Consider the following 20,633-nt stretch of genomic DNA (forward strand, 5'->3'; position numbering starts at 1 on the left):
CTTAGTCAAACCTTTGAAAGTCCAAGAGTGTAAGGCCCAGAGAAAGAATACCTGAACTGAGTCAGAGGTAAAATGTCTTTTACTGTAGTACAGTCAGGCTTCAGATGTGGAGCTCCAGGCTCACGTTCTAAGCTTCTATACCAGGTGTTAAATCTTTGATAGGGATTATGCAGCCAGGTGCCAGTGATAAGAGACTGGATTTGACCTCTAAGGACCTTCTGAAGCAACATTTGTAAATCATTGCTCCCATTTTCCCCCATACCTATAAAACAAGAACACAATTCTACATTTTCTTCTGGATAATCTTCTCAACAATACCTAATACTTTGCTTGACTTTTTTGTTTTTTATCTATATTGCTGTAGGGCAGAAGTTTTGATGCAGTCATATGTTGTGTAGAAGAGCAGAGACAGGGTTTTTGCTATTCCATTAGACATCATTTCAGAAATCATGAAGAAACCATCATACAGTCTCCAGCTTTCTTCAGTGGGAATACAATAGGTATCTATGAATAAAAATAGGTATCTATGTTAAAAATCTTCTAAGTGTAACACTTCATATGCTCCACATATTCACCATATAAAAATCAATCCTTCTCCAGAAACTTGGAGTCAACATCCTCTCAAACACAGGGTACAGCTTGCTACTTCTCTGACACAGAAACCAGATCTAAATGCACAACCATTTTTTCCCCTTCTCCCCCTGCTCCCCCCTGCAATTTCAGGTACATTCCTATATAAAGCTGACTGTAACCAAACTGAAAAACTGTTACAATTTTCAAAAAGAGTCAGCTTTCCAACATTTACTCTTTTCAAACACTTTGGTAGGTTTTCTTTTTATGAAGGAAATCATTACATGAAGTACTAAGCTTCAAAAAAACTGAAGGTGACTTTCTCCTACGCTGTCCTTCCACTCATCTTTCCCCAAAATTCCTCTGATATAGCAGGCGTGGAGAAGGCTTTTCCCTCTCCCCAGTGATGAGTCACGCAGTCCTTTCACAGCACAAAGGAGAGAAACACTTCTTGTTCTTCTCAAAGAAACATCACTTGTTTTTTCCCAAAAAGACAGATATGGTGAGAACACACTGGACTGTTTTAGAGGATGTTTTGTTACCTTTTTCTCATGAACAAATACATCAGGCAACTGAAGTCCTGCTGGGTCATAACAGGATCTGTAAGAGTCCCTGCATCCACAGAAGTGCTTCATGAATCTCCATCCTCAAAATCAGCAGTCTTGCTGCAGATATCCCTTTATCTGCATCTGTATCCCTGCTCCATCTTTTACATATATGAACATCAATATGGCTATCTGCCATGCAGACCTTTTAATAGTTTCTGGGCTAAGCCTTACAGAGTGCTCAGCAATATCAGTGGCTTCATGCCAGAGAGCATCCTCATATGCTAAACTTGCTTAATGAGGTGTCCACCCAGCTCCAAAGCCAGGTAGCTCTTGCAGCCACCAAGCCACTCAATCATCCTTGAATTCCTGAGTTGAAATCAGGCAGAACTGTTCTTAGGTATAGCTTTAGCTGCCAGATCATGCAGATCACTTATGTCACCGCAAGAGATTCTCTATTGCCTTAGCTCACAACTAATACTATTTAGGGTTTGGGCCAGAATCTTGCTCCTACATCCTTTCTTACTCAAAACAAATGGGACAAAATATGCATGAGCATTTCAACTATTTAAGACAAGTTATGCCACAAAAACATCTCTCTATTCACCGAACAGGATTAGCCAACTGAATTCAGTGTTTGAATGTCTACAATGCCCAGCCTCCCTGCCAGTGGCAGGGACATCTTTCACTAGATGAGGTTGCCCAAAGGCACCCACAACCCAACTTTCAATGCTTCCAGTGACAGGGAAGTGTTCTTAGGGTGATGACTGAGGACCCTACTTGGCCATTTCCAAATACACTTTACTACCTGTTCTAATAACTAAAAACTACCACAACCCATTGTCTTGTCACACAGAACAGGCTACAGAAGCTAGGGAAGAACACCTGATATCACACCACTTCGTGATCTCCAAGGTGAGACAATATCCTGACTCGTGACGTTGGTAGCAAATGTGAAGGTGGTACAAACACGTACTAGCAACGAATTCTAAAATCTTTCTAAGCTTTGAGTTCATCAGTTAGCTACATACCAAACCAAAGCATTCTGGGCTCTGCTCAAGACGTCTTATAAAGTATTCCTAAATTTCACTGTTAGTGGACACATACAAAAACACAGCTTCCCACCCCTCTCATCCCATCTGTTCCCACATTAAGCCCTCCCCTGCTATCTAAACACAATAAAAGTGTTCTGTAAAAACCTCAGTGAGTTTAGCATTAGCCAAAATAAATACTACCAGCACAAGCAACTGCTACATGGGCTTGCAAGTGCTAGATGGGAGAACGTGCCAGTCCCAAGCCGTGAAATGGCCTGGTTGGAGGAGCCCCACACCTATTTATAGCGTGCGGGGGAGCTGGAGCTGTGGAGCCATTCCCAGGCACACAGCCCAGTGGAGCAGAGACCACTGTAGCAGAGCTTCTAGGGCAAGCAGGTGCAAAAATACATCACACTAGCCACCCAGCATGTCTCCGCTGAGTGTGTCTCCCAAGCTTTCTGCTGAATGGGTACATAAGAGTGGTTAGCACAGAGTTTTGCTTGGTTTTGGTTTTCTCACATACCCGGCATCTCCCTGGCTCTTCGGGTTTAGGGAACATCTACTTCAGCGGTAGGAACAACGCAGAAGTGCTTTGTGATGCTAAACCAGCTACCAGCAACACTAAGGCAGGCACGTTAGCTTTCAGGCTCCTGATTTCCCTCTGAAACCGCAGTCTGACTGACAAAGCAGCGATGAACCAGCAGACTGTAAGTTGGTTGCAAGGCTCTAAGTTCGCAAAAGCTGTTCCCTTTTCTCCCCAAAGTTGTTAGTGCTGTAACTATGACTCCTCAAGTCCAACCACAGAGCCCCTCGCACAGCAGCCTCGCCACCACCACAGCAGCACGTCGCCGGGCGAGCAGCAGGGCCGCCATCAGCCCGCGGGACGGCACCGCGCACCCCACGCCCACGGAGGGGGGCTGCGGGACGGCCGCCCAACCCCCGACCCGGAACCAGCAGCTCCCCGAGGGGTTCAGGGGTACCACGGCACCAGCGATCCCTTCGGGGAGCGGCGCGGGGCCCGGCCGTACCTGGGAGCTGAGGTACCGCTTGAGGCACTCCTCGCACACCGCCTTCTTGCAGCAGGACAGGGGCTTGACGGGCTTCTCCTCCAGGCACACGCGGCAGCTCAGCACTAGCAGCGGCCCGAAGTCGCCGCCGATCAGCCCGGAGAAGGGCTCGGGCAGCAGGTACAAGTCCACCACCTCGATGCTGCCGCCCGCCGACAGCGGGTCGCCGCCCGCCGCCACCCCGCGCCGGGCCGGGGGCTGCGCGCTGCCGGGGCCGGGCGGGGAGCCGGGGCCCGGCCGGTCGTTCTCCACGCAGTACACGGTGCAGTACACGTGCCGCCGGGCCGGGCGGCGCCGGCCGCTGCCCCCCGCCGGCCCCTCCTCCCCCGGCTCCTCCGCGCCCGGCGGCTCTAGCTCGGCCGTCTCCTCTTCGTCCTCCCCCGCCGCGTCCCCGCCGCCCCCTCGTCGATCGGGGCCGGCGGAGGGCGGCGGCTCCCCGCTCGCTCCCGGCCCGGCCGCCTCCCGCGGCGGCGGCACCTCCTCCGGGCCGTCCTCCCGCGGGCCCCCGGCTGGGCTGGGCTGGGCGGCGGCGGCGGCGGCCCGCGGGGTGCTCAGCGAGCTCTGCTGCTCCCCCATCGCCGCCCGCCGCCGCCGCTCCTTCCCATCCAGCCGCCTCCCGGTCCCGCTTTTGCTTCCGGGTCCCGAGCCCCGCCGCTCGCAGCCCCGGCGACAGCCTGCCCGCCCGCGGGCGCCCGGCCTCTTCCCTCCGGGGCCGCGGGCGCGGCGGGGCCGCTCCGCTCAGCGCCGCCCGCGGGCTCCCGGCCGGAGCGCGAGCCCCATGCCGCGGGCAGGACGCGGGCAGCCGCCCCTGAGCCGCGGGGCAGCGCCCGGCCGCGCCTCCCGCCCCGCCCCGCCCCGCGCTGCGCTGCGCTGCGCTGCGCCACCACCCTCTGTGACGCACCGCCCTGTGTGACGCGCCGTCCCGTCCCGCTCCTGGTTGAGGCGTAAACAGTGTGCGTGTGGTCGTGGTGTACGGCCGTCAGTGCGGTACCGATCGCAACAGAAACCTTGTGGGATGTGTTGGAGAGAGCGGCGCACCAGGGCTTGCATAACAGGAACGATCCAAGTAAATCAGCCCGCAGAGAGAAGGCGTTTTCTCACCACGCTGTTGATTTGTGAGAACTTTGTCATGTTTGGCATAGAAGTGCACGTGAAGCAAAGGAGTGTCGCTGAATTCCTTCACAGGGGAACAGTGGTACCCACTGACATTCGTCGATGCTTGCTGAACATTGATGGAGGCCAAACAGTGGGTGTGAGCACAGGTGGTGGTGCGTTTCAGGAGTGACAGTAGGTCACCTCCGCTGGTGCACTCTTCTATGGAAGAGGTATGGAGACTCCTGTTCATTAGAGGTGAAAATGCAGAAATAGACTGTGCTGCAAAACAGTATTTTGTAGCTGAGAATTTGTTCGATCGAATGGTGTTACTATGCTCTTTGTAGCTGTTATAGTTTCTGTGGAAATCAATAGGAGGCATTACTTTCAGAGCGACCTAAGTATGAAAAAGGAGGACTCATGTTCCCAAGACTGCAGTTCTTGAGTCTTCACGAAAATTACTTCTACTAAAGATAATTAATTTTTTTTAGGATGAGTAATTAACATTCATTCTTCTGGGCTTGTGCTGATAACCTCTGAGGAAATCTGAACATTTGTTCCCATGTATAGCTGTAAGTAACTGGCAGTGTGATCTTGGGTCTTTGGGTGTAGGAATTGTGTTTTTTTTTAAGATTCTCTTTTATTGTGCTCGATTTTTTAAAAGTATTTAACATGTTGCCTACCATGCTGAATATAATGGGAATTATCTTCAGCTGAACGCTTGTATTTATTTTGAAAAAATAAACAAAAATTCAGGTTCTCACCTTTTGCCTCCCAATGCTTGTAGTTCTCACTATTGTGTACACCCCCCACACAATAAATTGTCTTACATCCTCCAAAATGTGTCCAGGCAGAGCCACTTACACTCTGGACATGGTCCTGTTTCCAAAAGTTATGGTTTCCTGGTTTCACCTTATTTACCAAAAAATGTCTAACCATCTAAGACAGAAGCTTGTGGCAGCAGCACAGCTGTAATGACAAAACTTTGCTGAGCCCACCCAGTGAGAAAAGAACACCTTGAGATTGCCCTCTCCCTGTGGCTCTGAGTGTCAGTGGATTATAAAGAGCCAGGAATTCCAGCAAATTACTAGCAATAGGATATGAGATAATGGCCTTAAGTTGTGCTGTGTAAGGTTCAAGTTGGATATTAGGCAGAAGTTCTTACAGTGATGAAGCACTGGCACAGGCTGCCCAGGGAGGTGGTGGAGTCACAGTCCCTGGAGGTGCTCAAAAACCGTGTGGGTGTGGCACACATGGATGTGGCTTAGCAGGTGTGGTGGCGATGGGTTTTTGTTTGGACTAGATGATCTTAAGTGGTCTTTTCCAACCTTAACATTCTTTGAACTTATCTGGTGATGAAGATGGTACAGTTGTGTAGCTCATCTCAAAAAGTCCTCCTCGCGCCTGAGTTACAGTACATGAAAGAAAGTATCCCTTACAGTTCTTGTCTTTAATCCTTACGAGATATGTTTCCTCAGACAGAAGGAAAGTACAGAATTATTTCGTTTGGCTTCAGTTCATCTTCTGAGGTAAAAGAGTCAAGGATGTTCTACAGAAGGTATAGGTTAGAAAAAGGCATGCATTAGAGTAATTTCTTAGGAACATCCTAATTAAATCAGGAAGAATGACTGTGCCTGGTTTAATTGTTGCAGAATGTAGTTTGAAAACAGCCTGCACCATTATTTTTGTCTAGCACTATGGAAACAACCTCCAAAATATCACTGTGTATCTCAAAAGTTTCTCCAGGAATTCCAGCAAATGCCTGTTGGCATATACATTCATTTGAAACCTGTAGGAGGAGAATATAGTTATTGACACATCACTAAAACGATAAGACAAAAGTACTGGTATGCTGAAGCTTCAAGCAGGGGAATTTCTGCCTAAACGAATCAAACATTTTGGACCTCATCTCTCCTTACCTCATACCTGCTGTCTGTGGTCATTAGGGCTAGAGAAGTGGGATGCTTTTCTGAAGATGATAGCTCTATCCTGACAGACCTTTGTCTGTGACTCAGGTCATCTTTTACAGGGCACCTACAACCTCTGTCCATCCTCCTTTACTCTGCTCTCATTTTGGAATACATACATCTCCAAAATCCTCCTTCTAAGCCAGTGACATTGCTTGCTTCCTGGCTCTCTGTCTGCAGCACTAAGTTTTAATATCTTTCTCATCACGTTTCTCTTCCTAAAAATACCACAGAGCTGTGTGTAGCCTAAAGCTTTGTGGAAGACTCATTACTTGGCTTCTGTGCTCCCTGAATCCAGTTTCACAGTGAGACTCATTGGCAGCTGTGGCAAACTACCTCCTCCTCCTCACCCAAATCTCTTATTCCTCCTCTGTTTCCTTACCACATGATCATCTCTGATGTCGTCTGGGTTTATAACCTGGGAATCGTTTTGATCTTCTCAGAATGCAAAGAACCATTTGGGTGAATCATAGCATGTAAGTGGCAAGCTTTTTGTAGAGCAGCAGGATATAGTTTTAAGTTTTTGAGGTTAAAATGATGAGATGGCACTGGGAATCCCATGAGCACAGAGTGCTTCCCCAGGTGGGGGGAATTCCTTCTTGGTCCCAGAGCCATGCCTAAAACAAGTGTCAATCTATGTATCCAACAGTCACTAATTTTCTTCATTAAAACTTGAATGGCAAACAATGACCATGTCATTTCATAGAATCATTGACTCACATAATGGCTTAGGTTGGAAGGGACCTTAAATATCATCAAACTCCACTCTCTAGGTCAGGTGCCCAGGGTCCCATCCAACCAGTCCTTCAACACATTAATCTGGAGTGAAGTGCCTCGGTGCACAGCTTGGACGTGGTGCAGACTTTCTGAGGAAGCTGAAGTTATTTACCAGCGTCAGCAGCAATACAGGCATGAGAGCATTCCAAACTGCATCAGCATTTTTGGAGTCTCCCAAGGAAAGAAACCTCCATTACTGCATTATTTTTGTTAATGTGCTTTTGAAGTTATTTCTGAGGCAATAGCTCTCCACAGAATTACCTGACAGCAGCAAAGTAAATTGTGTTGAAGGGCAAATACATGTCATAACTATTGTTGTTTAATTAACTATGCAGAACAACACACAACAGAATGTTTTGTTAAACACTTAGCACCTATGTTTTCAGAAATATCTGATGTGCAAATTGCTATCTTTTCATTCTTAGCTTCAGGCTCAAAAAGCAGTTGAACATTCACTAAAACAATTGTCTGCCCTTATTACAAAATTATCAAATTATGCTTTTATCATGTTCTACTTAGTTTTTGTTTATTTTTACAATGCTAATGATTTAAAACAATTCCAGAAAATAATCAAATTAAGTAATTAACCTTCTCAGGCAATGGGCTAACAGAGCTATTCAGAGCATCTATTTTTGATTATGCCTCTTTATTTCTTAAAACCAAATTTTGGAATGGCTTTGAACACTTCCTTCAACTCATGCCTGTAACTCAACAATAGGATGAGACAGATAACGACAGGACGAGAGGTAATGGCTTCAGGTTGTGCTATGGGAGGTTCAGGTTGGATATTAGGAGGAATTTCTTCTCAGAAAGGGTGGTGGTGCATTGGCACAGGCTGCCCAGGGAGATAGTGGAGTCACTGTTCCTGGAGGTGTTCAGGAAACTTGTAGCACTGAGGGACACGGTGGGGATGGGTTTATGTTTGGAATAGATGATTTTAGTGGTCTTTTCCAACCTTCACGACTCTATGACTCTATTATTCTATGAAAACCTGCTGTTATCAGCAAAGACTCATCATCTCTGTGGAGTGGCACCAGCACAGCTGGAGGAGCTGGAGCAGGGCATGGCCGCGTGTTCTGCTGAGTCCTGTGGCAGCAGGAGCTGGGGCCTCCCCTCTAATTGCAGCCGAGTGAGTGGCCAGCTCTGCAGCCTTGAGCATGATACTCATCTGTCTTTTCCCCTTTTCTCCTTTGCCTGTCTCCATTGTCCAGACTGTCAGCTGTGTATGCAGCTGAGGTGCCCCTGGACTGGGGCATCCCCTGGGCTTGGGTGCAGGCTGCAGGTGTTGCATGGCACAGAGCAAGCTGCAGTTTCAATATCAAGTGTGGCACAAGGAGTTAGCTGATTAATAGCACATTGTGTAGTTAAGAGAAAAACTGTGTATGTTTGGACACTATTGCGGCTCTGCTCATTTTCCTGAGGAAAAGCACGTCCATGAGAGTTTCTGTGGGGCTGTAATTGTTGCTGAGCAGTGTGTGCTGTGAGAGTTCTACGAGCACAAGCTAGCAGCAGGGATGTCACTCACCTCTAACAGCGTGCTCTCATTGTGTAAGAAAACAGGAATACAGACATTTTCCCTCACTGAGATAATAGCTACGTGTCCAGATTTCAAGTAAGATTTTTCCTAGTGTACCAAAGCAAATATTTGGTAGGATATATGCAACAATTCTGCCAAGGAAAAAGAGCCAGAATAAAATTGAGCTCACCAGCAGAGTCAGAATACTGTATGTCCTTTCTGCAGGCTTATTTTTATTACTGTCATGAGGAGTAATGTCTGTTTACCCTCAGTAAGTCATTCTGCAGAGTAAGAGAATGCCTTATTTATACCATCACTGGTCAGAACAAAGGTTCTTTTTAAGGCTTTGTCTCTAATTTGCAAGGTGAGCCTGAGCATCCCCTATGTTTTTCATCCTGTAATGGGTATCTTCACTGTAGAGGTGGCACACTCAGAAAGTCTTCACTTTTGGATGGAAAAAAGGTGGCTGAATTACAACCCCACAAAATTAAAGCAGCAATGTATTGATCATTCTATATGTTGCATTGATTATTCTATAGATAGTTTGCCTGTGGCGTAGGGTAGGAGGAAGTGAGAAGCATTAATAGTGGGAACAGGTAGCTCATTGCCTTGACCAAAATTAGCTGCTCACTTGCCGCAGTACATATCCAGTCTGTGAAGTGACACATACTCATCTTCTCTGAAGGGCTGCAAAGACACCACAATAAACAAGGAATCTGTTAAGCAAATTCCTTGACAGATAATGTCATTATTTTTTCTCTGCACCATTTGTGTGTATGGGACATTCTTTGTCCTCCTATGTTCTTTCTCCTGCCCCGTGGTTAAGCTAAAGGCTGATTCTTAAAGATTTCATTGCATATGTTGTAAAAAAAGGTGTCAGTAAATGTGGATTTTGCCTTAGGAATTACTGTATACAGCTGAAAACAGCCATGTGCTTGTCTGCCTGCCAACAATAAGTCTGCATACAGTACCACGTGTCTTTTTGCGTGTAGTACTCAGTGACCTTGAAAGAACTGTTCCTAAAAGTATTCTCCAATCTTTTTATCGAATGTTTTAGAATGGGCCAAAAGTAATAATGTTAAAAAGTTCAGGACAGCTAAGGCAATCTACAGGTTGCAATAGAAAGCTTTATACAAAACAGAGAAGTTCAGCCAGGAGCTTGATAAACGTAGGTGGGAAATGGCTTGTATTCTCCATAGAGAAGTTGGGGTTTTTTAATAGTCAGTTTAGGTGCAACGTTATTATGTCTCACCGTAACAACAAGGTTAGTTGCTTGGTTTGCACAATAAGTCCTGGACAGAGTTATAAAAAGAAAAGAGCAGGAGATGTCAAAACAGTCCCTGGGGTAATGAAAGGGCATCAATAAACCTCTTATCCTAGCAAAGTGTAAATGGGGAAAAATGTAACACTTCAAGATAGGTTCTGGACAGAAAACAAAGTTCTGAGGCTCTTGGTGGAATTTGAGACTGCCAACAAGCCCAGGCTGCAGCGAAAGCCCTGCAGTTTGTCTGGTGGATCTGGTATTGCTTATCAGCAACATCAAAACATCTCAAAAATGCCAACCTGTCACAACAGCTTTTCCAAGAAGTTACTCATATGGCTATCTGCTGGGAAGTCAACAAGCATTGCCAGTCAAGATGGATTCTTGCTACGTGGATCTCTGTGTGGAGGGACAAGCTCTGCAGCTCTCTTGACATAGCCTCAGAGCACCAGAATAAAATACATTGTTATAACTTTTAACCTCAGACAAACTTGGTGAAAATTCTCACTTTTACAGGCTTCAGTTCCAAGTCTAAATTTTCACTTTTTCATTAACAGAGACATTTTATAAAAAAAATATAAATATCATTACAGGATCGGTTAGATCAGCAGGTATTATTATTACTTATGGTTACTTGACTTAGTGTGACCTCACCCACAACTTAGAGTGAGGATCTGCTAGTAAAACAGACGATAAATATGAAGAGAAGGGAACAGCTGTGGGAAATAAACATATAACCATGCATTGCAATCAGATTTGTCTTTCAAATTTTTATCATTTGTAAAATTTTCACATCCGGAAAGGTCTGATGAGAGAAGACTACTGTTTCAGCAGTATGTACATGAAGCAGCTGTAAGCAGTCTTCGTGCTGCCAATACTAATGAAGTGCATTTACTAAGTACTTCTGATTTTTGCAGTGAAAACATTTATCTGTGGTTCCTTCAGGACACAAATACAAGGTGTTATCAGGAAGAATCATGGTGCTTTCTGCAGGCAGGCAACTAAGGAAGCCTACATGCCTCTTTCAGGCTAAGTATTCCTTCCTTGCTTTTTTTTTTTTTTTCCTAAGTGCTATACTGATGCAGTCCCTAATGTGAATGTGGATATGTTGGATACTTTCCTACGGGAGCAGTATTTTCCCTTTCCCATTTGAGAAAAAACCAGAGGAACTTAAGCCTGTGAACTGGCAAAACTGCATTCATGTGAATGGGGTTACAGCATTTACAGGATTGCAGTGCAGCTATTGCCTTGCTTCCACATTTCTTAGGCTGCTGAAAATGGATGCTGTGAACTTTTGGTTCAGAGACTGATAAGGTGTTCTAATTATACAATCTTAATTCTCCTTGGTTGTGTGGTACAATGTGCGGTAACGTTAAAACTAGACTAATAATCTAAGCTTTTATTCAATATTTAAATACATGAAACAGAGAGAACACAGCTAAGATCATGCCACTAACCTTGCCTCTTTTCCCTTGTTTCTTTTTTGACATGTAAATGGACACAGAAACAGTTGAAAACTTAGTCAGAAACATACTTACTTTCACATTTGCAGACACCAGAAGGTTTCAGCTCATGAGCTTACTGTAGGTTTATTTTGAAATCTTTGTTCCTTACATTAAGCACCAATTAGAAATTGAATATGAAGAATAGATAAGGTTATTTTTTCCACATACATATTATGATAATATTATGATTAATACGAAAAGTATGTGTGACAGAAAAGGATTACAGACCAATAGCACCATTTCCCCTGTAATCTTTATCCCTTTCCTGACTAAGTGCTATCTGCTAATACAAATCCCCAAGTTCCTGACCTCCCGTTTTTTTTTTGCTTTCCGTCCCTGCAAGCACTGTGGAGGAAATGATTCCTGTCACGTAGCCAAAGGGGGTATATTTACATGGTTCCACACGATGTGAGAAGGAAATCCTGTTGCAGAGGATTTGGGAGGAAAACAAGGGGGTTGCCTGCTCTGTCACTCTTTTTTAGAGCTCCTGCCTCTGCTCCTCAAAAGGTTTACTTCCTGAAACACCACTTCTGGGACATTATCAGAACAGATCTCTTTGTTTCTTAATTTTCTTCCTCTGGTCTTGAAAGTGGACATTTCCAGGACATTCTCCTTCCTGCTCTCTTGCCATTTATTAAGTGATAATGTTGTTATCTGCTACGGATTTTTTCTTTGCAGATTTTACTTGTAGTACTCATATTTTCTTGCTCTTCCACTGGTCGTCATTAAGCTCTGGACCAAAGTAAGAACACACTGTAAGTTTTTAAATTCTTTTCTGGGGTGGGAGAAAAGCCTTCACTGCAGGCAGGAGGGTGTTATCATTTCAAATCCTAAAGCATTCCAATAGCTTTGGCTATAGCCTAGAGGAAATCAAGAACAGAAATGTTAACTCTTTGTTTTTATGTAAGTTTACTATATACATAATACTGAGGTTAATAGTTTCTAGATCATATTATAAACAATGTATGAAAACTCAGTGTGAGAGCACTCCCTCAGCTACCAAGTGAATACCTAAATAATGGGGTTTCTTTCATGTTGGCTTTCACATCTGTAAAGAAAGCCATCAGCAAAATCCATCTGTTGATTGAGAAGGAAACCTGTAACAAAGGCAGGAGCCCATGTAAAACCAGCAAAGAACTTATTAAAAAAAAGCAACTATATTGAATTCTAGTGACAGTAAGAGCTACAAAATCATTGGTAAGAAAGCACAGTGCATGTTAGTTTCATTCTGCTTTTTCAGACAAGGAACTTGTTCCTTCAAGGTCTAACAAGGTCCTCCAGCTGGCCAGGTAGCATATGTTTAGAGCTGGATCTGATTAGAGACCATACGATTTAAAACAAAAGCACTTCTCCATTGTGCATTAGTCTTGATGCACAGTGCTGTGCATTAATAGCTTCAAGCTCTGGGAACATTTAGGTCAAGATTTCTCTTCATGCCTCAGAATCAGTTCTGCTTTGGTGCAATAGCCTATTTTAAAAACTTCCTGCTCCTAGGTAGGAGCTCAGTTTTTATCTAAACTGCAATTTCTTAATGAGTTATACCATACCCATAGTTCTACATATATGTTTTGGTCTGTGTCTCTTGTTTGCACAGTCCTTTGGGAGGACATAGAAGGGACACAGCATTTCTCCAGGGTTTAAATAAAATTTATCATGGTCAAATGATGATGCTGTGTCCCAGAATGTGGAAAGGCAGATCCAATTTCCATGCTGACATCTCCTGTGTGGTAGTAATTTAAAAATATGAATATGAACTAATATTAATTAGATCAAAGTTTGTATGAATAAGAACTAATGGTCAAACCCTTGTCATACCAAAGACATTGTATAATCATTATTTTCTTATTATTTTCTATGTTTTTCTTCTTTCCAGTAGCACTAGAGTTTATCCAATGCCAAAAAAATATTTTTGACCTGTTTAAAGATGTTCTGGCAGAAAATCTGACATCTGGTGTTTAAGGTAAGAACTACTGGAAGGATCCTGTTAGGGGACAACAGTAAGTTCTGAAGTATAAAGGTCTACAACCCGATGGAAGAGATGTCTATAGAATGGGATAAATGTTTCAGAATAAAAATCTTTTTTTTCCTTCAAAATAATAAAGCTTTTTCTGTTTTCAGGTTAGGAAGGACCAAAAATGCTATTGATCTCTATAGGGCATCTCTTTTCTCCTTGTTGGAGTGTGGAATATCGAAAGAGGTAAAAGTGGAGCATAAAGGGAAAGAGAAGAAATGGTAAATTTTTTTTTATTGTACTGAAAAACTCTGAAACAATAAATTTAAACTTTCAATTGCAATTTTTAAAATTAATATTAAATTAATTAAATTTCAGAAGATGAATGAAGCTAAGAGAATGAGGAGACAACTGAAAAAAAGATAAGAACTGCAGCTCTAGTCTTGCCTTACAATTATAAAGGAATAAAAACCCAGTATAATTATGAAATGTCAAGTTGTCAAAAATTATAAGATCAGTGTTTTTTTTCTCCTCAGAATTTACTTCTGACAAGTGTGTAGGAAATAGGGAACACCCTGAAAAGATCAGACCTGAAAAAGAAGCCAGCAATATAAAAAGGTTGTCTAACACCACTCATAAATGCAGAACCTTAACTATTGAGATGGTGATTCTGAGTGTTTTCCACATGCCTCTGGGACATGGGCCCAGGGCTCTGCTGCTGCCTACCTCTGGGTGCTGTCTGTGTGGCCACCTGCCCCATGGGTGACCCTCAGCTTGCTCTGCCATGCAATGGGACAGCAGCATCCGTGCTGACCCTGCCTTGGTGAGTGAGGCTACCACAGGGTACAGAATGTGCAGTGGGGATGTGAGGTAGGAGCACATGCTGCTGAAATTTTAAAGCTACATAGATTTTGTTTTACAGGTTTGCTCAGTTAAGCTATGAAAAATACTATTTTGACATGTTTGACTGCTATTTTATGAGACCATCAATTTTTAAAAGGGTTTTATGAAGTCTTTATCCAGGTAAACATAGTTATTTGATAACATATCTAGTTTTAAGAAGAAAGTAATAACTACAAACAAGGTAATAAAAATTGTCTATAATAAAAACCCTTGAGGATTCTGTGTCTGTGGGGTGAAGATTTAGGTTCAGTTTTGACTGACAGGAAGAGAGGGAAGTGTAGATTTCTCATATGAATCATTTTCCCATGCTCATCATAAAGTTTAATTTTCAAGTAGTTTAGTCTCAGATTACTAGGAATAATTTCTGGTTCCACTCTAGATAATGTTGATGAGACAGCTGTAGATTTAAGGGTCATTAAACAATTCTTCTCAAAATTATGCACTTACCTTTTATCACGTATTTAATTCTCATTTAAGCTAATGGGGTTTAAAAACATTTTTCAATCCTTTTGCTTGCAAAGGAACTTTAGCATCTTCTTTAACTGTATATTTGCTTAAATGCTTCTCTTATCTGGGTCCTGTCACAGCCATTCCCTATCTCCCTGCTTTGTGGGATCAGAATCCAGGTCAATCAGTCTTCCATGTCGGGCTCCAGCTGCGCAGGTGCTGGGGGCAGAGAGAGCCTGGGTGGAGCTCTACCACATTACTGTATTTAGTCATGGGATGGTGGATAGTATGTGTGCATATGGGAGGTCTTAGAGCCTCCCTGGTAAGTTAGTTTCTGCATCAGCTCACTCTCATGACACAGACAGCAAGTACTACACCTTGTTTTTCCTGCCACAGATAGAATTAAAGATTTTTTCCACTATTTTTTTTTTCTACAGATCTGGACAGAAAAGGTGGTTTCCATTACATTTTTTTTTTTTTTAATGCTATAAATACATTTTAGAAAGACATATTAGCTAGGATCTGATAGAGGATTTTCAGGCACTTGTTCTTGGCAACTCTTTGGCCCTGGTGTGTTGTCTGTTTCGTAGGGCATTTTCCATTTCTTACATTCAGCTAAACATCCTCAGAAGTACATTAAGCAAAATATTAATATTTCATGTTAGTAGATTTTGTAAAGAATCACAATGATGATTATTGTTTACTATCTTGTTTAAAGGAGGAGCTGCATACAGGGACAAAGGAAACTTCAACCCACTCAGTTCGACTGGCCAAATGACATTCCAGGAGCATTAACCAGGGTCTTTAGTGATTGAAACTTCAACTTTGACTTCTCTCTGTTCATTTAGTGACAGAAAAGGTGGAATTTGAAGGAGGCTAGGCTACTTCTGCAAAATTATTTGCAAGAGATGTAACAGTGAGCAGTTTGAGTTTTCTCTCTTTTCCATTCCTTGTGAAATTCAGAAGTAGTACCTACACTGTGCGATGACAAAGTTAAAAAGATAAGATATCCTTCTAGACACCAAATAAGAAGAATAACCAAGTCTGTGCTGAAGATACCTGAATATGTATTGACCATATGGTCAGGGTGGAGAAAAAGGTAGCCAATGAGAAACACTGATAAATGAATGTTACCTAGTTCAACACATCAAATAGGCAAGTTTACCTAATCTTTTATTTACCAAACAACTGTCTTGGTTTCAGATATCTATTTTTTAACCTACAGCACTGGAAAGAAAAACATGGTTTAATTCTATTTTTCTTTACTACAAGGTAGAAATGTCCTAATGTAGCTTCTTTTAGTCTGGAAAGAAAAAAAAAAAAACACAACATAATGCTGAAAATTCTTAATTGTTAAATTGCTTGGAAAGAACCGTAACTGTATTTTACCTTAACCCACCAAAGGAGTCTAAGAGGAGGAGTTATTGTTTCAGCTAATAACAGAATCATGCAGAAATCAATCTGACACTAATTGCCCAAACTCATTTTTCTAAGCAGTGCTTTTTTTTTTTTTTTTTAATTTAACAAGGAAAATGAAATGGTTTTGCAACTCAAAGTCTTGCCTAGACTTTGAATGTAATTGCTCTCAGTAAGTCTCAAATTGCTTTATGTACATAAGTATATACCATTGTGTATGTCCCATGTCTATGCAGACGCAATCTTTATGCTGCATTAAGCATCCAGCTGAACTCACAGTGTTGTTGTTCCCACCAGGCACCCCTCTCATCCTGGTTCACAAAGGTCCTATTAGCACAGGGAAACACTCGTCTGTACCATGGTCAGTCTGTGGCTGAATGTGCCACCTTCAGAAATGGTTCTGCTTCTGTTCTGCTGGTACTGTTCTCTCCTCGTCACTGACGGAAGGAACCAGGCATGCTGGGGAGCTCGTTCTTCATGAGTTCTCCTCAGTATCCGTCTACACTTTCACATGATGAGTGTTTGCTTTGCATATGTGGACACCCCCTTGAGAGTCAGAGAGACCTGAGGGATCCCTCTCTTATTGCCGGGGGGCCCACCCAGAGCCCCCTAGTGCCAGGAAGGCAGGCCTGAACACTTCCCTTGGGTCTACACACTCTTTGAGTGTGGGATGGCAGAACTGTGTGCTCAAGCCCTCTCCTGAGGCTACCAAGTCAGGAGACAAATGCTGTGCACTAGTTTTGGCAAAACTGCTGTGGCTGTTCAGTTCTCAAAATAGCTTTGTTCTTTCCTCTCACAGTGACTGAAGTGAAGAAAATGTCCCCAGCCTTCCTGCAGGCTGCATGCCCCAGGGCCATGCAGGAGATACGGCACTTTTTTAAAACAACAATTTGTGTAGCCCAAAGGAGGTCATTAAACAAGAAAATAGAGCAGGCCTTAGGCTTAGCAAAAGTTGGACGATGCCCACAGAAAGTGTTCCTCCCTGGCCTTGTTCAACAGCAGCGGGTCTCAGGCCTCTGCTTCCATCAGTCAGGGAACTGTGCTGAGGCACCTAGCCCACTCACCTGCCTCCAGCATCACCGCAGGGTTCCCGGTGGAAGCCAGGAATTTTCACCCCACCTGGAGGGCCTTCAGGATTTGCTTGGTCTTTTCCAGTTGCCCAGCAGACACCCTAAATCCCTGATGATCCATCTAAACCCTGGGTGGTTGGACTGGGTGATCTTGTATGTTTTTTCCAACCTAGCTAATTCTATGATTCAATGATTCTATATCCTCATATCATTTAGAGGGAGGCAATCCGTGAGACATCTCAGGGCAAGAGCTTTGCTCTCTTTCAGGAGTGCATATGGAGCCAAAAAAGAAAGGTTAGTCCAAAACTTGCTCCCAAAAATCCTCTGTATCGTCTGCTTCTCCTCTGTCCTTGTTCTCCAAAACAAGGCTGACTGCTTGAGAGGACTCCCTCCCTACTAAGAATGCCAGTAGAAGGGCTGTGCTCAGAAGAAGAGGACTTTACTGTAACCAGCGTCCTTGCAAAGGCAAGGAGGGTGTGAGAATGGAAAAGACAAAGTATGTGAGAGTAGGTAGCACTTTCCTCTGATGACAGTGGAGTTGGGCAGGACAGTACAATACTTTGTATCTGGATAAAAAGCAAGGCTGTCAGACTTGTCTTTGAGCATCCATGCTTCTGGTCTTGGAGAAGGGCTGGTGTGACTTTAAGGTGGCTGGCTGGCTAGAGTAAGCTCTGATAAGCTCCATTTTCTTTTGAACTGGGGATGGGAAGGAAAGGAAAACAGAGAGCTTTCCTGGAAAGAAATCCCACACACTTGTGGGATGCCAGCCAGTGAAATGTGATGCTATTGTCTAGAGCTTTTCCTGCTCTGCTGGAACAGGCTGCTGGGAAGATTTTGGTTGGCTGATAATTACCAGTGATGGAGAAGAGCTGAGGACAGAGAAGGGAGGGGAGATGGTGTACATGCGGTGGCAGCAGTGGGGAGAAGAAAAAACACTGCAAGAACACCATCCAGGCACGTCTCTGCTGGGGCAATGTGGTGAAAGCACGTTCTGACTCTGCCCATTGCCCATCCCTGCTGGAGAGAGCATGTTGGGCTTTGCCAACAAAGTGAGACTCTTCTGCTGTTCACAGTGTGCAAGGAGACTCAGCATGCATGTGAGTGGCAGCGGTGCCAAGGTGCAGATATGTGCCAACCAGGCTGTGGTTTTTTGTGGGTCCTTCAATGGACTTGGACTTCTGTCGCTCCACAAGTCTATTGGATGTGCAGACCAGCCCAGAAAGCGGAGGACTAGGAGCTTTCAAGTTTTTTTCCCCAATTATCTAGCTAGGATGTTTTTTTTTCTGGCTCTGGGTGTCTAGATGCAGTCGGAAGTTGCAAAAGTTATCCTTGAAAACACAGTCAGAAACAACCTAAATGAAGGAGATCATATCAGACTTTGCCAGTACACTCTTTGCCATCTTTGACCTTGACTGCCATATAAATTCTGGTTTCAAAGCAAATCAAACATCTAAAATACAGTAACAATGTAGATACCATAGAAGAGTAAACAACAACAACAACAACCAGCTTGCTTAAGAACAAAAAGCAGAACTGGAAGAAATGGTAAATCCTTGGAGGGAAGAGGACTTCACCAGCAGGTCCTGTGTTGTTCAACATATTCATAGATGAGCATAGTTCAATCATTCAGTGGTAAAGACAGAACTTGGATGGCCCTGAGTTGTTTAGGGTAGTGAGGCTAATTGTGGGATGCAGAAAGTCTTCACCACGCTGCATTTCACATGGAGGCAAAATGCCAGATGAAATGCAGTGTATATACACGTAAAGTAAGGCCCCACTGTCTCCACTGCCAGGTGTGAGTCTAACTCTGCCTCAAAAGAAGTAGTAGGTATCAAAAGGGAAGCTGCAACAAGTTTTTTAAGCAGATGATAAATGCATGGAAGATATATCTAGTGCTGAAAGCCCCTGAGCTGGGAACAGCTGAAGGCTGGGACTGTATCAGGGGCGTGTGTTGCATATGCTTTTCCTGTTCTTTCTTTTTCCTGAGCAATCTTTTATGGCTGATTTTGGCAAGAGCACTATGGGCTAGATGGACTGTTACATGGCAAGCATTATAGAGAATAAACCACGAACATGAATAGGACAGTGCTTACTGTTCCTTCCTTCCTGTCTTTCTTCTTTCCTGCTCTCCTTCATGCAACAATTCTGTGAAAATGCTGAAGGTTTTGAAATTTTCAGCAACTACTATTTGGAGGAGGAAGGAAAGCAAACCCTGAACAATCACAGTTTCCAAAAGGAAGCTTTTACTGTCCTGTGATGCTCCATTTGATGCAGACTTGAGAAATACAGATAGGGTCATTTAAATTCAGTGAAAGACAAAACACGATCCAGGCAGAGAACAAACTGGTCCCTGTTAGTGGAATGATTCAGGGTGTTATTTACTACAAACAGCAACATTGTAATTGTGATAGTCTGGGGATATAGACCAAGCAATTTTTTAAGAATAAAGAATACCTTTTGTTAGCCTGGCGAGGCTGCCAGGCAAGGCTGGAGCACAGACGCAGTGCAGTGGCCTTGCTCACACAAACCCTTCCTCAGGGGCACAGACAGAAGCCTCTGTGTGGGGCGCACATGCCTTTCTTCATTCTGAATCAGAGACTTCTTCGTGAGGCTGAAAGAAGGGCTTTTGGGCCTGAAAGCTTGCTTGTTTTCTGTAGTTCTATCAGCTGGTGTAACAGAGAGATCATACCTCACTTATCTTGCTTGTGTCTGCTGGAGATCTCACAGATGAGGTGCGAGGAGAATGCATGTGAGACATTTCAGCACGGCTTTTGGAGACTGTGAGGCTACTTAATTTTTTTCTGCAAACATCTTCTGTGCATAGGTTACACTGGGGCTTTATGGCTGGGACCTTATGAAAATTAAGATTAGGGAACATAATTTGCAAAGTGAAGACTGCAGACAAGGAAGAATTAAGGGGCTAATTTAACATGACATGAACAAGGCAGGTCACAGCTTGCAACAGCTCCAATGTCCTCAGTTATGTCCAGAACCAAATTCTAATAAAGTTTGTATGCTTCACTATCTTGCATTGTGTTTGATTCTTTTACCTATCCTCTGTGATCACTTAGCCTCATCTAACACACACAGTTACAGAGCTATCCTCACAGTCATCATTCTGTGAGGGGCAGCAGCTTTGTTTGCCTACTTTTCTGTTTTCCATTGAATCACTTTCCTGTGAATCCCTCACTTCTTGAGTGGACTATCTAATAAGTCACCTGCTGTTCCAAAGCTGGGTATGGTTCCTCCTCCCACTGCACTTTTTAATGAAAATAGCCATGGCATCTAATTTAGTCAGGCCTTCATGAACGTATTTCATCTCTTCTCATAGCAGTGCTTGGGAGGAAAACAAGAGCCAAAATTTATCCAGGTTACCAAAACAATACTTAGGGAATTTTGCAGGTCAAACCAAGTTTGATTTAGCCCTGACTAGGGGACTAATTTTCCCTAATGGTAGTCACCTAAGCGGGAGTCATCTGGTCTGGTTCTGACTTTTTCTCAGGTAACTGAGA

The 20,633-nt window shown here is 43.6% G+C and overlaps 1 protein-coding gene across 7 annotated transcripts in view; it reads right to left on the minus strand.

Moving 5' to 3' along the window:
- Positions 1-3,928, minus strand: part of TPD52L1 (tumor protein D52 like 1) — a 151,567-nt gene extending 147,639 nt beyond the window's left edge. For 2 of the 7 annotated variants that reach the window (XM_021389538.1, XM_021389537.1), the window contains exon 1: positions 3,178-3,927. In XM_021389538.1, coding sequence (XP_021245213.1) covers positions 3,178-3,792 — 615 coding nt within the window. In that variant the 5' untranslated portion in view covers positions 3,793-3,927. Of the gene's footprint in view, positions 1-3,177 lie in introns of all 7 variants that reach the window. The other 5 variants (XM_021389534.1, XM_021389536.1, XM_021389532.1 and 2 more) reach the window with 5 other exon arrangements.

This window comes from Numida meleagris, chromosome 3, assembly GCF_002078875.1.
Source record: "Numida meleagris isolate 19003 breed g44 Domestic line chromosome 3, NumMel1.0, whole genome shotgun sequence".
Taxonomy (NCBI): domain Eukaryota; kingdom Metazoa; phylum Chordata; class Aves; order Galliformes; family Numididae; genus Numida; species Numida meleagris.